The 24,390-nt window shown below is 34.5% G+C and overlaps 1 protein-coding gene across 1 annotated transcript in view; it reads right to left on the bottom strand.

Annotated features, from left to right (window-relative positions):
- The window catches only part of LOC149802327 (uncharacterized), a 138,914-nt gene extending 115,036 nt beyond the window's left edge, over positions 1–23,878 (bottom strand). The window contains exons 1-2 of the mRNA XM_089951541.1: positions 23,781–23,878; positions 23,643–23,688 (exon numbers count right to left, since the gene is read on the bottom strand). Of these exons, the coding sequence (XP_089807667.1) occupies positions 23,643–23,688; positions 23,781–23,837 (103 nt within the window). The 5' untranslated portion in view covers positions 23,838–23,878. The remainder of the gene's footprint in view (positions 1–23,642; positions 23,689–23,780) is intronic.
- Positions 23,879–24,390: the final 512 nt, after the last annotated feature.

Consider the following 24,390-nt stretch of genomic DNA (forward strand, 5'->3'; position numbering starts at 1 on the left):
GTGGTTGGATTTACACCAGGTTCTTTTTCATAAGAGGGCAATTACAACCAAGAACACAAGCTTAAAGAAAATGTAGTATTATGATTAGTTTGTATTGAACTTTGAAGAAGACAAAACCCGCAATAAATATGTAATTAAAAACAAATAAATAAAAAAATTCTCTCCACAATTATCTCTATAACAACATCCACACTTATCTATATAACAATATCTGCTATCTCTATCTGAAAAAATAAATAAAAACAATTTAAAGCTTTTAAATCTGTCAAGATAAACAAAATCTGTGTATTTTATGGATGAAATTTGTATATGTATGGTCCATATATGGTGGTCGGAATTACATCATATCAGTGGTTGGAATAAGCAAAAATACGGCCAGATTTACCCCTGTGTGTAGTCATAATAATAAAATCACTTTTCAGTAAGAATTCAAATTATATGCGTTTTGAATAATGAAACTTGTTGCAAGAAGCCTCCTTGACTGCTTCCTGTATTGTTTTTAGGTACACAATAGTCAGAATATAACCAGATTACTCTACTTGTCATACAAGTACTATATAATAATACAAGGACATTTTTCTCCTTTCTCGTGTGACCTATTTAAGAATAAACACTGATATTTAAAGCTAGATTTCTGTACTCCTGTACTAAGTACTAGTCCACATGAATTTATTTAATCTGTGATGAAAATTTTAACTGCATATTCAGGTGAGTAGCAAAATTAAATGTACGTTTTTCAAAGTTTTCTTTCATTACTGCATGTAATATACAGATTGCTCTTTTTTTGCGCAGATCACGCTTTTTCACCACTTATATTAGTACTAATTATGCTTATACCTCTTTAGGGGTTGGCATGTGTGAACTTATAACAAAGCAGTTTAGGTTCACATTTAATAAATTTCCCTTTGATTGGATATCTGGGTAACCGACTGTTAGGAGCAATGAGTACCTGGTAGAAGCTTCCTAAAATTGTGAAATCTCTATTAATCAGAGAAAATCCACTGAGATTTCTTCTCTATGAGTGAATCTGCTTTTACATGTCATCTGCCCTGGGAACAAGTAAGTAGTCAAGTTAAACATGGCCCAGCTGGTCAGGACAAGAGGACAAGTGGGTTTTTTTCTCATGAGCCCTGGTAGGTGCTATGAAACTTAAACTGTCACCAATGCCATAGGAAGAAAGAACAGTTGAGATGTACTGAGGTGTACAGATATAAGTATGTATAAGTTTTTATGTGAGGATTCTGATGCCAGGGATAGTAGAGTAACTCTTCTCTACTATGCAGAGGCAAGCTAAAGAGAAATTTGATACCTGAAAATCCAAGCCAGTCTCTGAGCATACTTTTCATTAGCCCCCACTTTCAATTATACATATATGCACAAGTGCCACACCATCCCCAAGCTCTGTCCACAGTGCACTGATTGAGATTGTCAAAACAATGAGTTCTACATGCAGACCTTCCCAATTATAATATAAAAAACTGAAGTCTCTATCTTAAAAAATATAGGGAGGAGGAAAGGTGACATTACATAAGCATGCAGATCTGGACAGGTCAGATCACATCAACCCATCTTTTTTATGATGTGGATAATGTGCAGTCATTTTTAAGCAGACAACATAACAAATCCAAGACTTTACAAACTGATAGGACATTTAATGAACACATCTCAGATTCTGACCTCACTACTTCTGGTGTACCATATATACTTGCTTATAAGTTGAGTCAAACTGCAAACAACAAAGAACCAGATCTGCCACAGCATAATGAACCTGCATATCAGGGTACATTTGTCTGTTTTACTGATTACTCGTACAGATCCTAATCTGCCTATTATGATGTGTAGTTTGCAGCTTGACTCAACTTAAAGGCAAGTATATATGGTAACCATTTATGTTGCATTTTTACATAAGCAAAATCTACAAGCAAAACATAAAGTGTGACTTGTAAATATTCAAGGGAATACCCAAGGATGGCACTTAAAATGAATGCTAAAGACATACAATTACAGTTACTGTGACATCATGGAATCTGATACCAAATTTGCCTTAATTTACAAGCATAGACCCTGATATGAAGACACATTATGTGATAGTTGCAAATCACTTTATAACCTGTTTACATGAAGTTACAAGTATAGGCACATTATGTGACACTGCAGAAAAGGGTCTATGGTATTCACATGAAATCACAAGCACAGACCCTGTAGAAGTACATCACGTTACACATGCAGATCAAGGTCTAGAAAGCTAGCCATTGGATAAATATAGTAAGCATACTGCACACATCTGAGTAAATTGATTAATAAACACTATAATGAATAAGTGAATCATGTAAATAATTCTAAACTTCTCCATTCTCTGGAACACATAGGGAAGCTTTGCGGTGGTACTTAACATTCAAATGTTCAAAGTGGATCCCACTGAAAGGATAGGTCTCTTTGATGACTGGAATTACATTTCAGTTTAATGTCAGATAAGATCAACCCATGGGAAATCGCAAATCATACCTAATTTCTTTTATAGGCAGATTCAATGACCTTGCCAGAAATCTTGAATGAGAAATGTAAAGTTTGTCCACATACATTGATGCCAAGCCTTCATAGTGGATACTTGTGGCAATGACTAAATCACAATTTCCACTGAACATTTTATTGAGAAGAAAAACCTGCCTATATTAGTATACATCTTGATACAGATGAGTAAAGATGTATGATTATGTAAAAAGTCAATCCTAACACTGTTTTTATTTACATTGTGTACCCTTGTTTGATGAAAAACGTGTGATCAACTCTGTTTTAAAGATTTTAACCTTTTATCTTCTACTGTATACAATTCGTAGACAATTTTACATCCATACTTTTGAGCTTTATTTACTGGAAAACAATTTTTATTTGGAAGGGTTTATCTTCTGTAACATTTTTAACAATTGTTTTCCTTCTCACTTTTACTATTTTTACTACCAACTTAAAAGCCAGGATTATGCTAATGTGCCAAAAGAAACCATGCATGTACATTGCATGCATCCATACATCCATCCATAGATAAAAAATGCACATCAACCTGAAATGAAGCACCAGGAATTTTTAAAAAAAAATAACTATAAACCACAAACAGCCTCATTATCAGACCCTGTAAACTTAATTTGCAGTCAAGAGAAATGTATTGAGCCTGAGTCACATAAACATAAAAACTGCAGATATAGACAAAATCAATACCCCTTTCCTATGGCTTCCTTTCCATCCTCTCACACTCAGTTATGTTATCCTCTCTGCTTCCCAAACCCTATGATATACCTCTTTTCTATGGTCCATAAAGCACTTCATCAAAAGATGTTTCCTATTCATTCTTAACTACATATATTTAAAAAAAACATTAACATAGCTTTTGTGCTTGTCAGTTTGTTATAAATGGTGTCAGAGAAGTCCTCTACAATACTTATTACAAAATGGATATCAGTATAATCTAATGTAAACATGGTAATGTTCATATTCAGTATGCTGTAACAAGGTAATTTGTTAACATCTTAACACATTAACCCCTAGCGACAACTTAACGGGGCAGGAGGTAGTAGCCTACTGCCGAGCTCAGTAGCGTCATGGTCGTGCATGATACACTAAAGTGGGTGGTATTATAGAAAGGTAGACAGATGTAGTTCTACAATGATACCAAATAATCTAGAATATCTAACTGCACTACAAAATGCAGATTAAAAAACCCATTTTTGGACCCGACTTTTTTAAACACAAAATTCGCCTGTGGTCAGAATCCAATTTTGTGTCTGGATTTTAGTCTTTTTGGTCTCAAATCTAAGGCAAACCGGTATGAACTGCAAACAGACAGATGAGCCTTTGCAAAAAGTAGGATAAGATGAGCATTTGGAATAAAGAGTGGTCTCGATACAAAAATAATTGCTCCGTTTAGCAACTAACAAAAAAGAAAAGAAGAAAGAACTCCAACTTTTACCCTTCTGCTCATGCGCGAGTCAATTAGCCTATGAAAAACGATGTTTCTAACACAACTAGGCAGTATGTTATTGAAAGATCACCAGGGCTTTGGTGTTTTCAGATCTATTCAGAAATAGTTTTCAAAATGTGTTTCCTACTTGATTTTCAGGTGCAAATGACAAAAACTTCCAGGGGTTACTGTGTTAATGCAGGCATGTGCAAATTACTCCAAGGCACCCACCCAATAGCAATAGACCTGTATGATGTAAATGTAATGAAATAAAACCTGATGCACACAACTGTCTTAATGTGGCTGATGTGTATTAATTTCAAGCTGTCTAATCCAAAGTTCAATGGAAGAATTCTTTGAGCCAGAAACTGCTAAGAATATTGATTCCTTGCATCAAGAACCCTTGACCAAGAACTTCACAATTAGGGGAGCCTGACAAAATTTTGGTATGGTTAAAATGCAAATATCCAACAAAAAGTATAGCAATTATCCATAAAAAGTACTGACTCGCATTTAGTTCTCTTTCTCTCACATAAATTTATAGATGCATGGTACATGTATATCTAAGATTTATCACATTTTAGCCTCAACTGCTCAAAGGTTTTAAAATAAATAAAGTCTGGATGACAATTTTCATCCAATTTCTGGTTCAAATTTAAATATGCCTCAGTGACAGTCAAGAGGTCAAAATGCTTGACTGACCTGTATGACCTGAAACTAATTGCTAGCAAGGGGTCACTCTACTGATATCAAAATACCATTAGCTTTCAGATGGTAGTAATTACTACCAAACTGACCAACATATAAAATTATTATGTTTATTGTATGCATCCCCACACTGCAACAAAAATTTATCTATAATATATATCATGAACGTTGCCATTAGTTCAGTCACAGCTTTAATTCTGGTACATATACCCATTTTTACTTTAATTAAAACATATTGCTTAGAATTACCACATCCAAATGTGATCCCAAGTTAACAGATGAACTATAACTACCATATATACTCATTTATACGTCAGGTCCATCTGCAAACTGCATAGACCTAGATCTGCCATCACATAATCCAACAGCAGAGCTGGGTTAATATAGTTTGTTAGGAGTAACAAGAAGAACAAACAACACATACCCAGATCTGCCTGTATATATGCAATGTCCGGCATGAAACCTACATTTGAAACCAAAATAACTTATTTTCATAGAAATCCTGTTAAAATTATAAATATGTGGATGTGTGATTTGGCTTTTTAATGTAGCTTTAGCAATTTTTCAGTTGTTGTTCATTGTTCTAGGATTTAATGCCATTTTTCAGCACAAGATAGGCTAAACATGGCGACCAGTATAACTGGTGGAGGAAGAATCCTGGGAAAACCCAGGAAAGAACCACCGACCCACGAGAAGCTATTGGCAGGCTTTCCCACATACCCACGCTAGCCGAGCCTTGGACTCAAACCCACGCAGACAGAGGTGAGATGGCAGTGATCCGGAACGGTGAGCGATTTAGACCACTCTGCCACTCAGGGCCCCCAATTTTTCAGTCATGTTGCTATGATGTCTGCAGTGGCAGTTTATAGTAAGCCTAGCACTGGGGCATTATGCTGCAGACACATAGTATCATGCCCCACCCAGTTACATTATCACGTCACCAGGCCAACCAGTCCTAGTACTAACCTCTTAATGCTAAGCGCCAAACAAGGCAGCTTTTTGTGCCATTTTTGAAAGTTTTAGGTATGACTTGGCCTAGGTTCAATCCCACAACCTCCCACATCTGAAGTGGATGCTCTAACCACTTAGGCCATCCAATTATATGCATGGTCTTCAGAGCTTTAGTGAATACAAGATGCAACAGATGGAGAGACAGACTAACCAACTGACAGACAGACAATATATTTGACTTAAATAGGGACCTGATGTCCTTATATTCTCGATGTGGCTTATATAATATGCTGAGATCGCACTTCTATCTTTGAATGCACAGTATTTTTTGCAATTATTTCCAATTAATGTCATCATTTGTTTTCTTTTTTTGTCTCACTCTGTTGATGACCACACTGACTACATGAGTAGCATTTGTCACTCTAAATGCTTAAATGTCATCAGGATCATTGTTCATTTCATAACTGGGGGCCCCGAGTGGCCATGTGGTCTAAAGCACTCTCTGTTACAGGTCACTGCCATCTCACCTCTGTCTGTGTGGGTTCGAGTCTCAGATTCGGCCAATGTGGGTATGTGAGAAAGCTTGCCAATAGCTTCTCGAGGGTCGGTGGTTCTTTCCAGGGATTTCCCGTGTTCTTCCTCCACCATTAATACTGGGCGCCATGTATAGCCTATCATGTGCTGAAAAATGGCGTTAAACCCTATAACAACAACAACATTTCATAACCTATCACAAATTCTCTTGGCTGTAATCTGTATGTTAGCAAGTTATTTATTTTAGTTATGTCCACATACACATCTTAAAATGGTAATATCTGTGCCAATGTTTGCAAGAATCACTTAAACACAATATTCATAAATGATGCTTTGTAAATTAATAATGAATATAGGGTTCTCATGTATAGTAAATTTTAAACTAAGTTTAAAGAGAAACCACCATATGTGTATGACCTTTAAAGTAAAATCTACATTGGAGCTTAATAGTACAACAGTCAGATATAGACAAAAAGCTACATCCAATTACCAAAATGAATGCAGAAACAGAAGTTGTGTGTGATGTTAGTCTTTAGATATGAAAACCCATAATTACCCAAGATTCCCAAGCAGACAGATCAAAATGATAGCATCAACTCATTTTGGACACTGATTTGATGACCAACATATTCAATAACACGTACATTCAATTACACTATTTGTATGCAAATAGGAAGCTGGCCATTCATTATGGTCAAATGGAAGTGTTTCTTTTTATGTGTGTGTCAGGTGTACATTTATGTTAGATAACATTCTAATACATCAACCCACAGCCTTCCCAAGAGTTAGTTAAATGCCACCAGTTGTATAATATAAAAAAAACATTCCTTCAGGGTAAAAGGTTTACCTTTAAGCAAGATAAGGTTTATTTATAGCTGGCATGATTAAAAACAACAATTCAGACAAAAGTCTAATGAGTTTTTGACTGACATTTTAACCAACCCAATCCCCCACATCTCTAGACAGCAAGGAGAAATCAATCATGCCATATATCCTAACCAATCTGAAAAACATGATTGTTTTGCTTTGTTTCTGCATGTGAATTCAGTTTCTACAAATGTAATTTTAACAACAGATAATGCAATGCTCATCCCAAAGTTTTAGGAAAACCACAAGCACACACCAATCTGCCCTATTCAAACAAAAGTCCCTAAAGGGACTGACACTCTACTATGTGATAAGAATTTCCATGAATTCAAGATATATGCAAGACCATTTCATCCCTTTTAACTGTCATTTGTCATTGTGGCAGCTTTACTGGATGTACAATACCCACATTGGCTGAATCCGAGACTCGAACCCATGCAGACAGAGGTGAGATGGCAGTGATCCGTAACGGTGAGTGCTTTAGACCACTCGGCCACTCGGGGCCCTTTTCAAATAAGACCAACTGGACATCTTAAGAAATCTTCCAGTGGAAACCCAACATCAATACAACTTTCTATTTAAGATGAGTTGTGACAAAAAAGATTTTTAAGATGGCTGCCATTGCAACTTTGTTGTTTTTCAGATCAGCACCATTTTTATTTAGGACCTGCAAGACATCACAAGAAGTCTTTTAGTGAAAACCATGCTTAATATGGCTATCCATGTTGGAGGAGCATTGATAACAAGATTTTGAACATGACTGCAAAGACAGCCGACATAAGATTGGCACCATTCTGACTTAGGACCAACTAGAAACAAGTATTTTAATAAAACCCCATACTGGTATGACCATCCATTCAGGAGGAACAGTGATAAAAATATCTTCAACTGCCACTGTGGTAGCCAGAATGGATGTCCATACAGCACCATTTTCAAAATAACAAGCAGACTGTGTGTGCACACATGTACATGTATGTTTATGTTAAAAGTTTGAAGGCAATCCTCCAAATAGTTTAATCTGAGTTACAGAATCAAACTTGTGCTAATGGACAGATGGACTAAGGACACCACACTGTCCCGAAAGCTTTTCTGGTCTATGATCAGTAGAAGAGAAAAAACACACACATACAAGCCCATGATGGAAGCATTGCTGTAAATACACCAAAATCAAAAGGTTGATAGTATGTTGAACAACAAATTGTCTCAGTTTTATAATAATTCATCCACAGTATGTACAAAACAAGGGCTTAGAAAATATAACAAACAAGAGTCCCTCAAGATGCAGATGGTCTACTGGGTGAAAAGAATTTTCATGAATTAAAGATAAGACCAATTTTACCTTTTAACTATCAATATCATGTTTTTAAACCATCTCTGATATTCGTTATTGACAACAGATCTTAAAATTAGCCACTGTAATACAAAAAATGGATGTCATTTTGGCGCCGTTTTCATTTAGGACAAAGTTGACATCATTAGAAGTCTTTTGGTGAAAATACTGACATAATGAACATCCATTTCGAGAAAGTAGTGACAACACAATTTACAGCTGGCCCTATTTTCATTTAAGACCAACAGCTATTGTAACAAGCCTCTTTGAGTGAAAATTCCATATTCATATAGCCATCCATCTGATGAGGAACACATAGAACAATGCTTTCAAGGTGCGCGTCTTTCCACTCAGGACAAGTAACAATAATAAGGTTTTGAAAATAGTTGGTGTGGCAGCCCTACAAAATGTCAGCACCAATTTTTCATGGAAGACATCTTCTACTCTATGATCAATAGAGCTAATAAAAAAACTATGCACCATGGCACATCAGTCATTTCACATACATACTTTTTTGGCAACAACTCTGATTGCAATTTAAGTTTATAATACCCAAATTGCTAAAAAGCAATTTTTGAGACTCTCATATAAGAAACAAATGGTAACTATTTCCCATTCTCCAAATTTGATAATGTTTAATCAATTAGCAATGTACAAGTAATATCTCTTGCATGAACATTATTGTTCAAAGTTACCTTCCAACTAACTTAAAGAGGAATGAGGACAATAAAATAATGCCCCACTGTATCTTCTGTATCATTGTGCTGCTTTATCTGACTTAAATTTAATGAACAGCTTTCTGATATTAAGACTTAAAATAATATGTACACCTAAGCAGTATGCTACTAGAGAAGTAGTCTCTATTTTTATGCACTGTATACCCATGTTAATAATTTTTAAACGGGTTACAGCTAATTACTATACAATAGCACCAATGGCACAAAGATGCATACTAAATTGAACCCTGCTTGAAAATAAAATATCTCTGACCAGCATATACACATCAGGTCTTATGCATATGAAAGTATATTAACAGTCATTAAATGTATGTACTTTTCCATATTCCATTCTCTGAAAACATAGAATTTAAAACTTCATGCAAAAATTGAATCTGAACATATTCTGCATAGTAACAATCTTTGTTTTGTGGGCAAAAGTCTTTTTAAAATTTGAATTCCAAGTAAAAACTGCCTAGCTTCCATGATCTTTTTGGAGTCATGAGCATGACAGACTCACAACCAAAAGAATGCATGCTAGAATCCTATCATCAAACCAACCCATGTCGGCTACCATGGGGTCATTGGACATGGCAATTTACTCCAAGTACCTCTGCAGTAAATAACCAACATGTGTTGCTGTGACATAAAGCACCATACCACCAAACCAAGAATTATCTTTTACTATCCTACTTTTATTTACAACCCTTCTTTGCAGAAAATAGCAGCATAATGTACTTGATCTGGGATTTTTTTTAAACTCTAATATATCAACACATTCCTTTATAAATTAAATATATATACAAGAATTTCTTCACAAAGACACAATTGAGTAGCCCATATGCCCTTGAATGACAATTGTTAACCTGACCTACTTTCTTTAATTCACTGCAAAAGAAACTGCATGGTTGCATTCCTTGTCACAGAGGTTCTTGCAAGACATTACATATTTACCTGAATGCACTTTTGCATATTGAGAGTTCTGTACAGTTTATGACTGTGATAATTTTATGGTTGAATCATGATAAAATAAAGGCATATACAGTACTGTCAATGTCTGAGGTGTATACATTAGTAAAACAACACTCAAATATAATTTAGTTACAGGCGGATCATGAACAAAGACTGAATCCATAATCAAATGTTTTTTCTATAAATTCAAGTTCTAAATCAAATGACGGGCTTTGTTTTAAAGCTAAGGTTAAGAAAAATCAAACTGTAAGAACAAATGGTTAAAATCAGGGCCAAGGCAATAAGTGTGTAATAGAAATAAAAAACTGGACACTTCTTTTTGCCTATAGCACAAAAGTGGTAGTCTATTACTAATCATAGCAAATACAGAAATGTCACACAATCAAAGTCTGTTCTGTTGAGAATGCAAGGAGAAAGGCGACCTAACAAAGATATCATCGGCATAGAATAAAGGATAATCTTTTCCAAGTTAACCGACTGTTAAGATTGTTTTTTATGAGGTCACCTGTATTCATATAAAGTTGAATACCTGTAACAGAACAACCTTGAGTTTTTCTATGCATATGACATGAACACACCTTTTCCGACTGAATTTGCCAGAGGTTCAATTTATGATTTTTGTGCATTGAAAATGTTCAGGGTATTGTATTACAAAAATGATCATGATAAATGACTCAAACTGCACTTCATTTATCATTAAGAATAGCATGTAAATGAAAATGAAAGTTACACCATGGTCACAAATCCTTATCTACAACCAAGTTGAAGTACAGTAAAACCTGTAGAGAAACCACCACTAATGCCAACAAAAATTATTTTAGTCACAATGACTTCTGAACACATTAACTAATCATTTGCAATTGTTATCCCCCCCACCCATAAAGTTTTGGCACGATAAAATTACACAAATTGCCACTTCAGGTAAAGTACAGTTGCAAGAAACTTGGGTATCACATGAAATCAGTGGAAAATGCAAGGTCCAAACCCAATAGTGCACAAAAAAGAAAGCAATAAGCCATTTCAAACTATACAAGTTTGTCACCTGGGTAAGTTACATGTAACTGAGAAAACCAGAATAATAACATTTTAATGTAGTTACAATTTAATGATTGACAACTATATACAAACTGTACATCTTTTACACTGTTGTAACCAGTCATTGTAATAAATTACAATGCATCATAAATTGTTCATCACTAGGTGTATAATCATGACAAATATAGACTCATCTAATTAGCATTATGTTAGATTTCTTCAAACGTGCATGTACATCAAATACAGTGTAGAAGCAGTTTCATATTTTAGGGGGTGGGGAAGGGCAAAAACAAAATGTAGTATGTTGCTATGACAGATTTAGGTGGGTAAATTATCCAGCTACCAGCACTTAGGAAATGCCCTGCAAATCAAGTGTTTTGGTCTAATCGTCCCAAAGAAATATCTAACTTAAACAAATTGAAATATTCTTGTAACAGCCTTGAAAATCTAAACAAATCATGTAAGTAAGCACAGAAATATGCCTGCTAAATTTTGTCTATGTTGATTTGTTTAGGTACAATTGTGTGCTTAGATGGTTTTGTCATAAAGTCTTTTCAAAATGTAAAACAATTGAAAAATTGCAGTAATGGTCTAAAAATATAATGTCATTTAAGTTTCAACAGTCTATTGGGAAGGTTTATTGTGCATACTGCTAAAAAATTTCCCAATGGACAGGCAGGTATGCAAACCATGGAAGAATAAAAGGGTATAATTGCTTGAAAAAAAATAAGTACACATCATCACATAGGACAACATACTTCTTTCATCAAAGACTCTTGGTAGAACCGAATTTGGCATTCCTCAGATATGATCACTTTTCAACCAATAGTGATCAACAGAGTCTGAAAAATCAATCACTTTATTCTGCCTGGATTTGCCTCAATAAGTACTGTACTAAACAAAGCAACAAGAGTAAAAGTTGTACAGTACTCAATAAGAATTCATTTGGTGACACCCAGGAATCAGTTATGTAATTCACCAGTTGACAACAGCAACATTGTAAAGAAGGAAGATGGTTAAGTTCTCCATTTCTTGAAAATAAAGGACACACATTCTTTGCATGATTATGCATCACACATTCAAGCTTTCAGAGTGAAATCTTGTATTTTAAGCAGGATTTTCACAATAGAGCATCCTAAATGCAACATTGTACCATGTATTAATGTGAGTGATGAGTTATCGCACTTAACTGCAATTTAAACTAGGAAATAGTTGTAAAGGGTGATTTTCCACAATGAATAATAATTTCCACAACTGAAAGTATTTTGATGACAAATAACCAGGCCAATAAAGTATCACTATTATGGTTGACATGACCGAATCCTAAGAAAAAACTGAGAATTTGCCTGTGATTATATAGCGAAAGCACATATATTAATCAGTACTGCCACATGTGATCACATGTGATCTGTGGTGTATGGAAACCAGATAAGACCAACACAGCTTCTACCAGATGTCTATTTAATCAGTGAGTGGGATGCAGCTTCCATCTTAAAACTAGCATGTCTTTAAAGAACCCGTAAGCCAGCAATAAAGAATGAAATGGTTCCAAAAAGGAAAGCTAAATCCAGCCAGAAGTATTTAGAGCTCTCTTTCACCTTTATCTAAGCATGTGGATAAAAGTAATTGGTCTACAGACATTCCATATCTACCAATATACAGGTTTATCTAAACCTGAAACTAATCATGCTCTGTTGGTACATGTAACAAGGTCACATCAATAAATACATTTTTAGCAATTGTCTGTTCATGACAAATTTGATGTGAGCCTCCTTGCATGAAATAATTAAAGCCCATAAAATTTGGGTGCTTTAAAACATGTTGCAGATTCACATACACATCAGCCAGTAAGGTTGTAGCCAAACACTTTCCTCACTAACATCAACAGATGTGGCTTCCTAATTTACTTGCTATGTGTTTGTGGATAAAGGAAATGGACTTAAGGTCCTTTGTGTATAATTTTATACATTGATCTTCAAAAAGGAGTCTAAATATAAATCAGTAGATAGAAGGCTGACTTGTGCACCTTATGGGCCCACCCCTCAACCTCACTCCATCCCACTTTATTATTGCTGTATTATGTTGACTGAAAGGTGTGACCAGGTCAGGTACATGGAAATATATATATATATATATATATATATATATATATATATATATATATATATATATATATATATATATATATATATATCTGAGATTCCAGACAGAAGCAACTTCTTATTAAGGGAACAAATACAATTGTATTGCTGTTTTCAGAATGAATTTGTTTTGTTCAATTGATCTTTTTAATGTCTGTGATATGTATTCTGAAACAATATAATATCCACATGAAACCACAATGGAAATTTCATAAGAATATTCATATACAAATGAAAAACAGAACAAATTAATGTCATTTCCAACGAAATATGAAGAAAATACAATTACACTGAAAACCAGCAGAAGCAAAATAATTTGTGTAATTATTAGTCAACAATTACAAGAGTCGTTGCAGTCATTCATATGCCAAACAAACCGGTACAAGTTGGAAAAATTAGATTAATATCTTGGAAAATAATTCTTGTAACAAAGAGTTAGGTTTCTCACTGGCAGCATTCTGTTAAGTGAAACAACTGCTGCCTAAGAATACAGCCATAAGACCAGGCACTGTATGCTGTGTTGTGATCAAGATGTTTTATATTTGTTGAACAAAAAACACAAACTTTCTTTAAAATTGTTTTAGAACCACTTTATTATTTTGTGATCTTGTCTATAGCTAAAACCCCAAACAAATCCCATCAGCACAATGTGCAGACAGGAAATCTGCACCCCTCTGTTTCTTTGATTGCTTGTTTGGCCTGGAATAAACTAAAGGACTAAAAAAATCTAATTCTCAAGTTGCTTATTAATTACACTGACCCTGGTTATCTTTACACCAGTGCAAGTCTTGAATGTATCCCAGCCCATATCATTTGCCTAGACAGTGGTACTACTGGTTAAGCACTCACCTAGCACCTACACAATCTGAGGTTCAATCATAAGCATTATCATCTGTGAAATCTGTTCCTACCTACCCATTTTCCCTTACTTAATAACATTCTAGAATTAAGGATGTATCCATATTTGATCATGGATATGTAACTAGAAATGTGTCCACAAAATAAACCCCACCTCAGACCTTAAAAGCTCAGCTGAATACAAAACCTAGCCAGAAGAATGGGCAAGGACCACTTTATACAGTTATGGTGGAGGCCTAAAAATTAAAATTAAAGGCTCATACATTTCTTTTCCAGTTTATCTTATCCTCCCTATTGAGAAATGAGAAATTATATCACAAATGGCCATGGGTAAAAAGAGACAACCATGATGTCAGTCTGCATCCTGTTTAGTGACAGTTTCCCATTACTGGTCACACACCTTTATCTCCTTCTCAACTATCCTTTGCCATGTCTTCATCAGCCCACCATTTTTTTAGCTTTTCAGTCTAGTGTCCAGCATAAGGCTATTCTTTGTATGGCAAGTCATCGCCATCTCCTTTTCAATTTTTGGACAACAGCCTTGTGTCTGTCCTCTGATGCACACGTCTGTCTGAGAACTTACTTGGCCAGAAAAATTGAAGGATCCTCTAAAATAAGTAGATCTGGTAGGCATCAAAGAGGGCTCAGCTTCTGACAACAGCTGGAATATCATGGTCCACTTCTTTTTAGCAACCTATCAGAATATGTAGTGCATTTCTGTATTTGGGATCATATGAAACTGTATACCCAAATGACATTTTTCACTTTCATAAATGTGCAAGCTATAACTTGATTGGTGACTTGAAAGTTCACCAGAAAATGACCTCATAATGGTAAAATGTCAAACTCCAATAGGTCAAAGATCTCAATTTCAACAAAATGAGATTTCTAATACTCTGATGTAAATTCCTGCCAATTGTATACATGTATGTATACCACCATGTCGGCAAATTCTGCATGTCGAGTAATTCTGCACAATGATACGACATTCCTGTAAACATTGAATCATGTGTTGTTTTTGGTTAAATATCCAATTTGTATCCAGAAAGAACAACCGTCCTTTTATTAAGGAAGTGATATTCATAAAGTGTACAAAAATATCCCACATTTCTACCCACACTGCATACGAAAATGTGATTTTTAAATGTCAACATAAAGACCCACTCCATGACAATCTTGAACTTGTATCCCAGAAAATCCTACTTACTATGTATCTTTTATAATCATAAAATAAATACATTATATAAAAGATGGAAATATATACCTTCAAACAAGACAGCATTTTAATCAAAGTTTCCACTTTTGCAAGAAGCTGTTTCGCATGACATGTCAACTTGCCGCTAGAACAGGATTCTCAAGAAATTCCTCGGCTATAATCTGTTTCTAAATTCTTTAGTAAATTTTCTCCAGAAACAAGAAGTTTTAAACACATTACATTGTATTCATTGTTGGTTCTCTTCAACATAATAGCTTGTTTTTTTATAAAATGCTGAACTTTACTAATTGTTTTACATGATCAGTTTAGTTTACTTTATATCTTTCGTGATTTATTGGCATTGTTAGGTTGCATTTTGTATAACCAGCTATAAACTTGATCTAATTACTCAACCAAAATGCCGACAGAAACAGTCCAAAGTAATGTATTTCATTTCTATAGCCTGATTAAACATTATATTTTTTCAAAGCTATGTGCAGAATAGGCCGAGATAACATGAGTCACAGAAACACAGGGTTGGTATCCAGTGTGTCCACAATTAATAATATTTTGAACAGAATATTCTGGTGACAATTGCCTCTCTTCAAATGGTAAGCATTGCAGTATTTTATTTTTGTCAATCAAATTCGGTAAGTGTTTTGGTTTAATATTGGTGATGGAAACCTCAGGTGTACAGCAATGCCCGACAGCATTGTACATGTAGAGGGTTTAACAGCAAATCAGCACAAGGCTGTCTACATGTACATAGTTCCAAGAAAGTTTAGGTATCCCCAAATTAGGCCGTCAAAACAAAAGTCAAGACAAAAATGGGTATAATCCATAAAATAAAAACATCTTTTTTTTAATAAACTGTACTCATTTAAATAATACTCAAGACCTTCTCTGCTGGAATATCATATATAGACAATTTCCTGAGCAAAATGACTGCTTCAGTTAGTTACCTCTCATGCAATGCATGGAAGCCTGCCAATGGTCCTGACTATAAAGAGTGTATCTAATTTATGTGAGTATTATTTTGATTTACACTTCCTTTTGAAAGAATAAATATCACCTTCACAGACTGCAAAAACTTCCACCCAAGTATAATTCTGCTATAATAGTTATGGCTGACTGGAAAAGCCAATTTCAATTGGTGGCCGCAAAATTGTTTCTTTAAATATTCCAATTAAAAGTTAATAAATCTTGCATGCCAGAATTTTGCCCTCATCCATTCATATTCATTACATGTGTAACTGGATCAGATCTGCAAATTTACCTTTTTCCTTACCAGGAACCATCCTATCATACAAGGACTGACACTACTTTTCAAGTGCATTTAATCATAGTAAGGCAGGATTCATGAATGGACCCTAATAGCTAGATGAAATTATCCCTCTGGCCAGAATATTCATGAAGTTGTCAAAAAATGGGTGAAGTGGGTGTAACAAGTTCAAAATTGTCACCATTAATTAATGCTTATAAATATTTTCATGTCATGTTAATACCATGACAATGAAATATTATAGTTTTTAAAAATACTTAAACTTCTCTAATTCTGCTCTGACACATTTTGCTTTTTAACCTAGAGTGGTAACCTCAAAAATATATTACACTCCTAGATCAGCCATATCATCTTGAGCAGAAGTCCTCTTTTCATGTTTATATGATAGATCAAATTATTAATTTTATTAGTAATGGATCTGGACATATCCACTAAGACAAAAACTACCTTAGAGTGGGCAATTCAGATGTTTTAACATGTTCTTCAAAGTTCCAGAGTAAATTTATTGGAATTCCACAGATGGCAATATAACTTCTGGTATTTGTGATCATCAATCAAAATAGCACCAAAATCAAACACGATACAAGACTTCTTTTCTGTCTTTTCACCTTCTTCTTTGATAGGATAACTGACACAAAACTTGAGTTCTTAATGCACTGTGTTGAATCTAAATGGAATGATACTATTGCATTAAATCATTGCCAAAACTATTTGCATGCACCCTGCATTTTAACTGTGAAAGATTATTCGCATGGATACCTTGTACCTCATCTGGAAAGACAAGTCATCTGACTCCCATGCACATAATTTATGTAAAGTTACTAGTACAGCTGCTATGTACCAGATCTGTGAAATATACTCGTATTTGCAACTGATTACCTTTAATTCCATATTTTCCCGTCATTCTTGTTAATACTTATACAATACTATACTCTTCACCTCCTCTGGAAATACACATTTTTGGATAAATATTGAATCTAATGGGCAAAAAACTCCAGTACTGTTACCCAATCAATGGATTTTTTCTGTTACTAACTCTGAAAATTTTTTCTTTTTATGTTCTAACAAGTTGGCTGACTAAAGTGCAGCTGAGAGTACATGTTGGCGATGGTTGGTACACATATTATGTGCTCTGAATTGCTTATATTCACCGCATGGTTTGAGATTCATCTCAAAACTTAAAATTGGCATAATGTGTAACATTATAGTAAAACTTTTCTTCTAATGAACCAAATCATCATTTTTTGTCACCCTCTATTTCATGTTATTTTTTCTTACTGAAAATGGAATAAAGTTTTAAACAGTGTTCAGTATTCTATTTTGTTGACTTGTGTCTGTTTGGTTAAAACAACTTTAAATCGTGAAAGTAATAATGGTGCAATATGATCATAGGGTACTTTATCCCAAACAGTGTATTCCCATGGGGTTCAAGACTGAGACAAAAATCTCCTTGGTGTCAAAACTGTGGGTCAGACTGAGTAAAAAAAAACCTTTGGTATCAAAACTGGGGGTCAAATTAAAAATTTGGGGGTCTCTGAAGCGCAAATGAGGGTAAAGGGAAGCACTGCCAAAAACAACTGTAAATAACAAACAAAATTATTATAATTCAGGAATAATTTGCATTATATTACACGAATAATGAGATAAATTTGTTTCATATGATGGACTTGTTACAAAAGATGTTTTAATGCAAAGAGCACATACTTCTACAAATATCTAAAAAAGCATGTTCTCTACAAAAGAACTAAACTACTGCTAATTATGATTTAGTATATGAATTTCATTTATGTTATAAAGATACATTAGAAAATGAACTGCAACAAAAATTTTTACAAGGTTCAATAAGTTAGAAACCAAAAGCATATGTGATAAAAATTAAAAATCTGTTTTGGTAATGAAAAATCACAATTCTAGGGATAAGGGCTTCAGAACTGTATTGTTGGAATCATCCTTGTCAACAATGGATAAGTTCCATAAATGGTCTTTGTCTTTATACAGTTTAATTATTCTTTCAATACATTTTGAGAAAAATATTGGAGTTGGCAATTCGTCTACACCACTGTTTTTAGCACTGCAGCAGCTAGTATCTGACCTCAGGCTGTTGAATTTGTGATTTAGCTGGCTAATCCACAAAGATCATCTAATACTTGTATTATAAGATACATGGGCTGTACACACTGCATTAAAAAACCATACAATATAAAGATAAGATAAATCTCACCAGGCACACCAAGCCTAAGCCAACCTTCTTACAAATTTGGTTCATGCTGTACACAGAGAATTTGCCAAATGAACCATGATCACAGCGGTCTGACCAACATCTGTTGTGAATTTAGGCACATTTAACTCTTTTGCCATACAAAAGATGCAGAAAAATGAGGCACAGGAGACTCATTAACTTCAAAATAAATATATTAAACATATTTTAAAAGTCTACTCAACATCTTTTCCCACGAAACATAAATACTATTCAAAGACTTCTAAATATAAATTTGTTGATCCTGAGCCAAATGGGTAAATGTAAAATCTTTAATGTTAGATTAAACAATATAAATGCAACATCCCTGGAAGCTAATTTTTCATAAAGATGTTGAACAGGCTTTGAAAAACTGGTTTTTTATTTCAGAATTCATAATGCAACCAAGCTGAAGCTTCATGGATTGTGTTTCTTTTAAACTGTGACAATAATATTCATGACAAAAAATGAAGCATACTTTAATACTGAAATTATACAGTTCAGACAATGGGCTTAACTTTCGTTCACATCTTTAATATGGTATCTCTAATTTTCGAAAGCTGATTTGAAACTTTCAATGCCTGAATTGTTGTTGTTGTTGTTCTAGGGTTTAACGCCATTTTCAGCACAATATTGGCTATACATGGCGGCCAGTATAACTGGTGGAGGAAGAACCCTGGAAAACCCAGGGAAGAACCACCGACCCACGAGAAGCTACTGGCAGGCTTTCCCACATGCCCACACTAGCCGAGCCTTGGACTCAAACCCACACAGACAGAGGTGAGATGGCAGTGATCCGGAACAGTGAGTGCTTTAGACCACTCAGCTACTCGGGGCCCCTGCTTGAATTGTTAGTATCAAACTAAAGTGATAAGATGGACATCAACCTCTGAAAATTTCAATCTAGGAGGGCTCAAAGTACCCCATTCAGAGCTAGAGTTTGTTGACCAACACTCTAGACTACTACCTCATTCAGCTCAGCATTGCAGATGATTTCCAGATCTGTAACTCAGTGTATTTTTGTTTTTCTCAAAACATAGATAAAACAACCTAATCCATTTTGCGCATGAATGATTTTAGCACCAGACTTATGGAAGCCATCATCTGTCACATCTAAGCAAACACGACATATACATGACAGATCCCAGAGTCCTGTATCAGAAATGGACTTAGACATTGATGCAGGACCAAAATGATGTACTGCATATTCACAGACCACTCTTTTTCAGCATCTGTCAAATGATTGGTGTTACTGTATTGATACAAATGGTGTTTAACTCATTCATGCACAAAACCAATTAGGTAATTTTATCTACATTTTTAGATACACACATGAAAATATACTTAGCTACTAATGTGGATAGCATTCACAGTGCTGAGCTGAACAAACTATTCATTTACATTGTTCTGAAGAAAACTGCGTACTCTCACTGTGGGAACATTGCTGTCCAATCTACACATAATGCTTGCATTGAGCATTTTATACTTGCTTGTGATGTCGGATCTTTTTTACTATCAGACCCAGAATTTAACATATACAACTTTGCCAGAAAGACTAGTGAATTGATAATTTTTCCAGGACAGCTAAATTTTCACTAGTGGACTTCTACTAATTTCAAACCCCATCTCTCTGATAGATAATAACAAAATTTTTACCATGAATAGTGATTTCTTCAGAATTTCCAGAGATGGACACTTTCCCTTATAGCATTTCCGTGGAGGGGTGGTGGGATTTACAGTTTTTAATACCATGGGGGCAGGTTTTTTTTATATAATAACAGTATATACAAACAGATCACATATAGTATGTTTCAACAGACGTAACATATAATACACTAGTTTTAAAATTAGAGTAGGTAGATTGGTAGGCCTTTTTCTTTTAAACACACACACACACACACACACACATAAACTACTAAGCACTTCCAGTACTGGGCCAAACTGACTCTATTTGTCAATTAGATGCACAAATCAATTTTGGGATATTTTTTAAACAAATTTTTTATTTCATATCCTGTGGTGAAAAAAACAACTGCATGTAACAGCTGAGAGATTATTATCAAATAATAAAAACTGTCTGCCACTGTACAGCCAAACCAAGTGCAGTTAGTAAAATGTTATTGTTATCAGATGATCAATGAAGGTGTCCCACTACTTAACTGCATAAAGTGACTTAGTAAGCCAATGATTATGGCAGCTGATCTAGAAGTCAAGAGCCTGCATGATCAAATTGAGCTCTGTCAATATTAATATAACAGGTTTCATCACACTCACGAAAATTACTGGGCACAATTTCTGTACACTCATTCATTTTTAAGGTGAGCGAAAAGGTCATCAAACAGGGGAGGGGGAATTCATAAAATCACACAAAATGGATAAAAAGAGCATCAAGATCCTCTTCTACATCATTGACAGAGGCTTAACATGTATGCATGATCTCTTTGATCTGAGATATACATGACTTTTTTCTTGTGTTAATGACAATCTGCAGAAAAAGAAATAACAAAAGGTCTCACAAAATAAAAGGGGCACAAGACAAACAAGATACATTTTGCACTACAAGAGAAAAACTGCACAGATTATGTCATTTTATTTTATATCGTGAATTCTATAAAATCATCTTTAGTAAAACATGGTGCTCTGCCCAGCATATATATGTGTCTATTAGGCTGTAACAATGCCACACCAGTTACCATATGAAACCAGCTTCTGCATGACTTACTTGTATATGCTGCTTCAGGCCAAGCTTATTCAAAGCATATTACACATGATTCAGACCAAGAAAATTCAAACCATATTAAACACAATTTAGACCATTTAAATTCAAACCATATAACACAATGATTTAAACCAAGCTAATTCAAACCATATTACACACAATTTAGACCAATCATCTACTTTATTTTATCGAGAAATAATAAAATTACTAATGCTGAAAACAATAGTGAAACCAGGGCCCATGCAGCAACTTTTACCTGCCTAATGCATATTGTACTAATATAAAAAAAAATTTTTTTTTTATAGAAAAACATCTACAAAGCTGTCATGCATTTCTGCACTTAAGGTTTCCATCTCCAATGTTGAAGTAAAATGCATACTGAATTTGACCAATTGACGAAAATAAAATACTGCAATGCTTACCATTTGAAAAGAGGCAATTGTCACCAAAATATTCTGTTCAAAATAATATTAATTTTTGACACACGGGCTTCCACACCCCATATTTTCATGACTCGTGATATGTTGGCCTTGTCTGCGCACAGCTTTAAAAAGATCTAATGTTTATCTATTGGGCAATAGAAATGAAATACATTACTTTGGACTGTTTCTGTCAGCAGTTCAGTCGAGTAATTGGTCAGGTTTATAGCTAGTTTTACAAAATTCAATGTAACAATGCTAATAAATGGCAAGAGATATATAATTAGCAAAGTGCAACATTTTATAAAATATAAGCTATTATGGAAGAGGAACAAAAATGAATAGGATGTAATGTTTTTACAATGTCTTGTTTATGTTGAAAAATTACTAAATAATTTAGAAACAGACTATATGCCACAAGGAATTTCTTGAGAATACTGTTCTAGCGGCAAGCTAATGCTTTGAGTAGCAGACGTTTTTGTATGTGTGGACCAACTTCTTGCAAAATTGGAAACTTGGCTTAAGATGCATGATTTTTTTAAGGTATACATTTTCATCTTTGATATAATGTATTTATTTTGTATGATTCTAAAAGATAAGATACATAGTAAATAGGATTTTCTGGGTTACAGGTTCAAGAAGGTCATGGAGTGGGTCTTCATGTTAACATTTAGAAATCAAATTTTCATATTCATTTCAAGTTGAAATGTGGGATTTTTTGTACACTTTATTAATATCACTTAATGAAAGTACAATCATTCATTTTTTATACAAAATGGATTTTTTCCCAAAATAACTCATGATCAAATGTTCACCGCAATGACTTATTGTTGTACAGAATTGGCCGACATGGAGGTATGCTAAAAATGAAACTGGGATCATATGAGATTTATGATTTAATTCAATACAACATCACACATATACATTATATTGCAATATTTTAGTACAATGTATTAAAAATCAATAAAATGATAGTGTAAAAAAAATTAGGAATAAGTACTAAAATTAAAGAGATATGTGTGTTCCATTGTTTTTCTTTATGATATGATATTTCACGAAGTTCATACAAGCCTAACATTTGGTCCAAATCAGCTTGCATTCCTCCTTGGTGGAGTACATTTTCAACCAGGAGGTGGAAGTATTAATACATAATACAATGCACTATTTATGCAAAAATACAACATATAATTTAGAACAATTAACAATCCTACTGTAACTGGCTCTGTGCGGCAACTGGTGCGAACCATCTATAAACGAGAATGCTTGCAATAAACAGTTAAAACAGAAAACTTAAACTGCATTGGACTAAATAGTCTGGATCAATAACGCAAGAGGAGACCATACCGTCAGTTGAAAATATGTCAATTAAGCTTTCTAAAAAAAAGTAAATTAGGGTTATATATACAGATTCTATCATAATCTTTTATTGCTAACAACTTTCCACTTTCCCCTACAGACAATATAAGCAGTGTCAAACACGCGCCATTAGCATGCACTTTACACGAGTTAACACGACCCCTTCGGAGCCTCAGTTGATGTTTTCAAATGCTCAAGTGTTGACAGTTTATCGAAGTGACGACAAACTGATCATGGGGCATTCTTTCCTAGCAGTGCTACCTTGCTATTTTGCCATAACACGTATGTAAAACGTTATCATAAAACTTTTGCCTACACAGAATAGCAGAATCAGCATGCTTACAAACTTGAAGAAAACTTCTGAAACTCACCCGCAACTGGGGAAGGTTTTTTCAACACACACCATCTTGGCTTCCACTGAAACAGATAACGGGTGAATAATTTTTTTTATAAATTACAGCGAACGTTGGAATAACAGAAGCTGAAGAACTCAAAAATTATTTCAGTACCTTCTTTCCATCTCTATATTTCACTTTTCCCTCAACTACCGTAGTCATCTCTGCCATAACTTAGGGTCCATGTTTTCTGCTACTACCGCTTTGTAGTGTGATTGTGTTATTAATGTAACCTCATTCCTGATTGGTTGACTGGAATGCCGGGAGCACGGCATGTACCGACAACTTTTACAAGTTGGGGTCGCAAGTTTTCTCGTTTAATTATTGTCCTGTTTTTCGTTAGAGCTCTAGTTCTGCAATCTGTCATTTACTACCCGAAGTTATTTTGATGAGACAGATAAAGGGTAGAACTTAGAATTATGTATTATTGTGGAGAGATAATAAAATAATACAGAGTGAGTTGAGAGATAATAAAATAATACAGAGTTGAGAGATAATAAAATAATACAAAGTGAGTAAGTCCATGTGTCGGTTCATGTATAGAAAATTGTGTTAATTCAAGGAACTCCAAGATATGTTTATACTTTTTTTTCCTTCCCTTTAGGCACTTGAAGGAATTTTAAAGTATGATGATATTACAGATTTCCCGATGAATTGACTGGTGTGTGTGTGTGTGTTAGATTTCATGTGGGTTTGGTATACAAGATATACAGATAGATACGAC

This window comes from Sinohyriopsis cumingii, chromosome 3, assembly GCF_028554795.1.
Source record: "Sinohyriopsis cumingii isolate HCF-2022 chromosome 3, ASM2855479v2, whole genome shotgun sequence".
Classification (NCBI taxonomy): Eukaryota; Metazoa; Mollusca; class Bivalvia; order Unionida; family Unionidae; genus Sinohyriopsis; species Sinohyriopsis cumingii.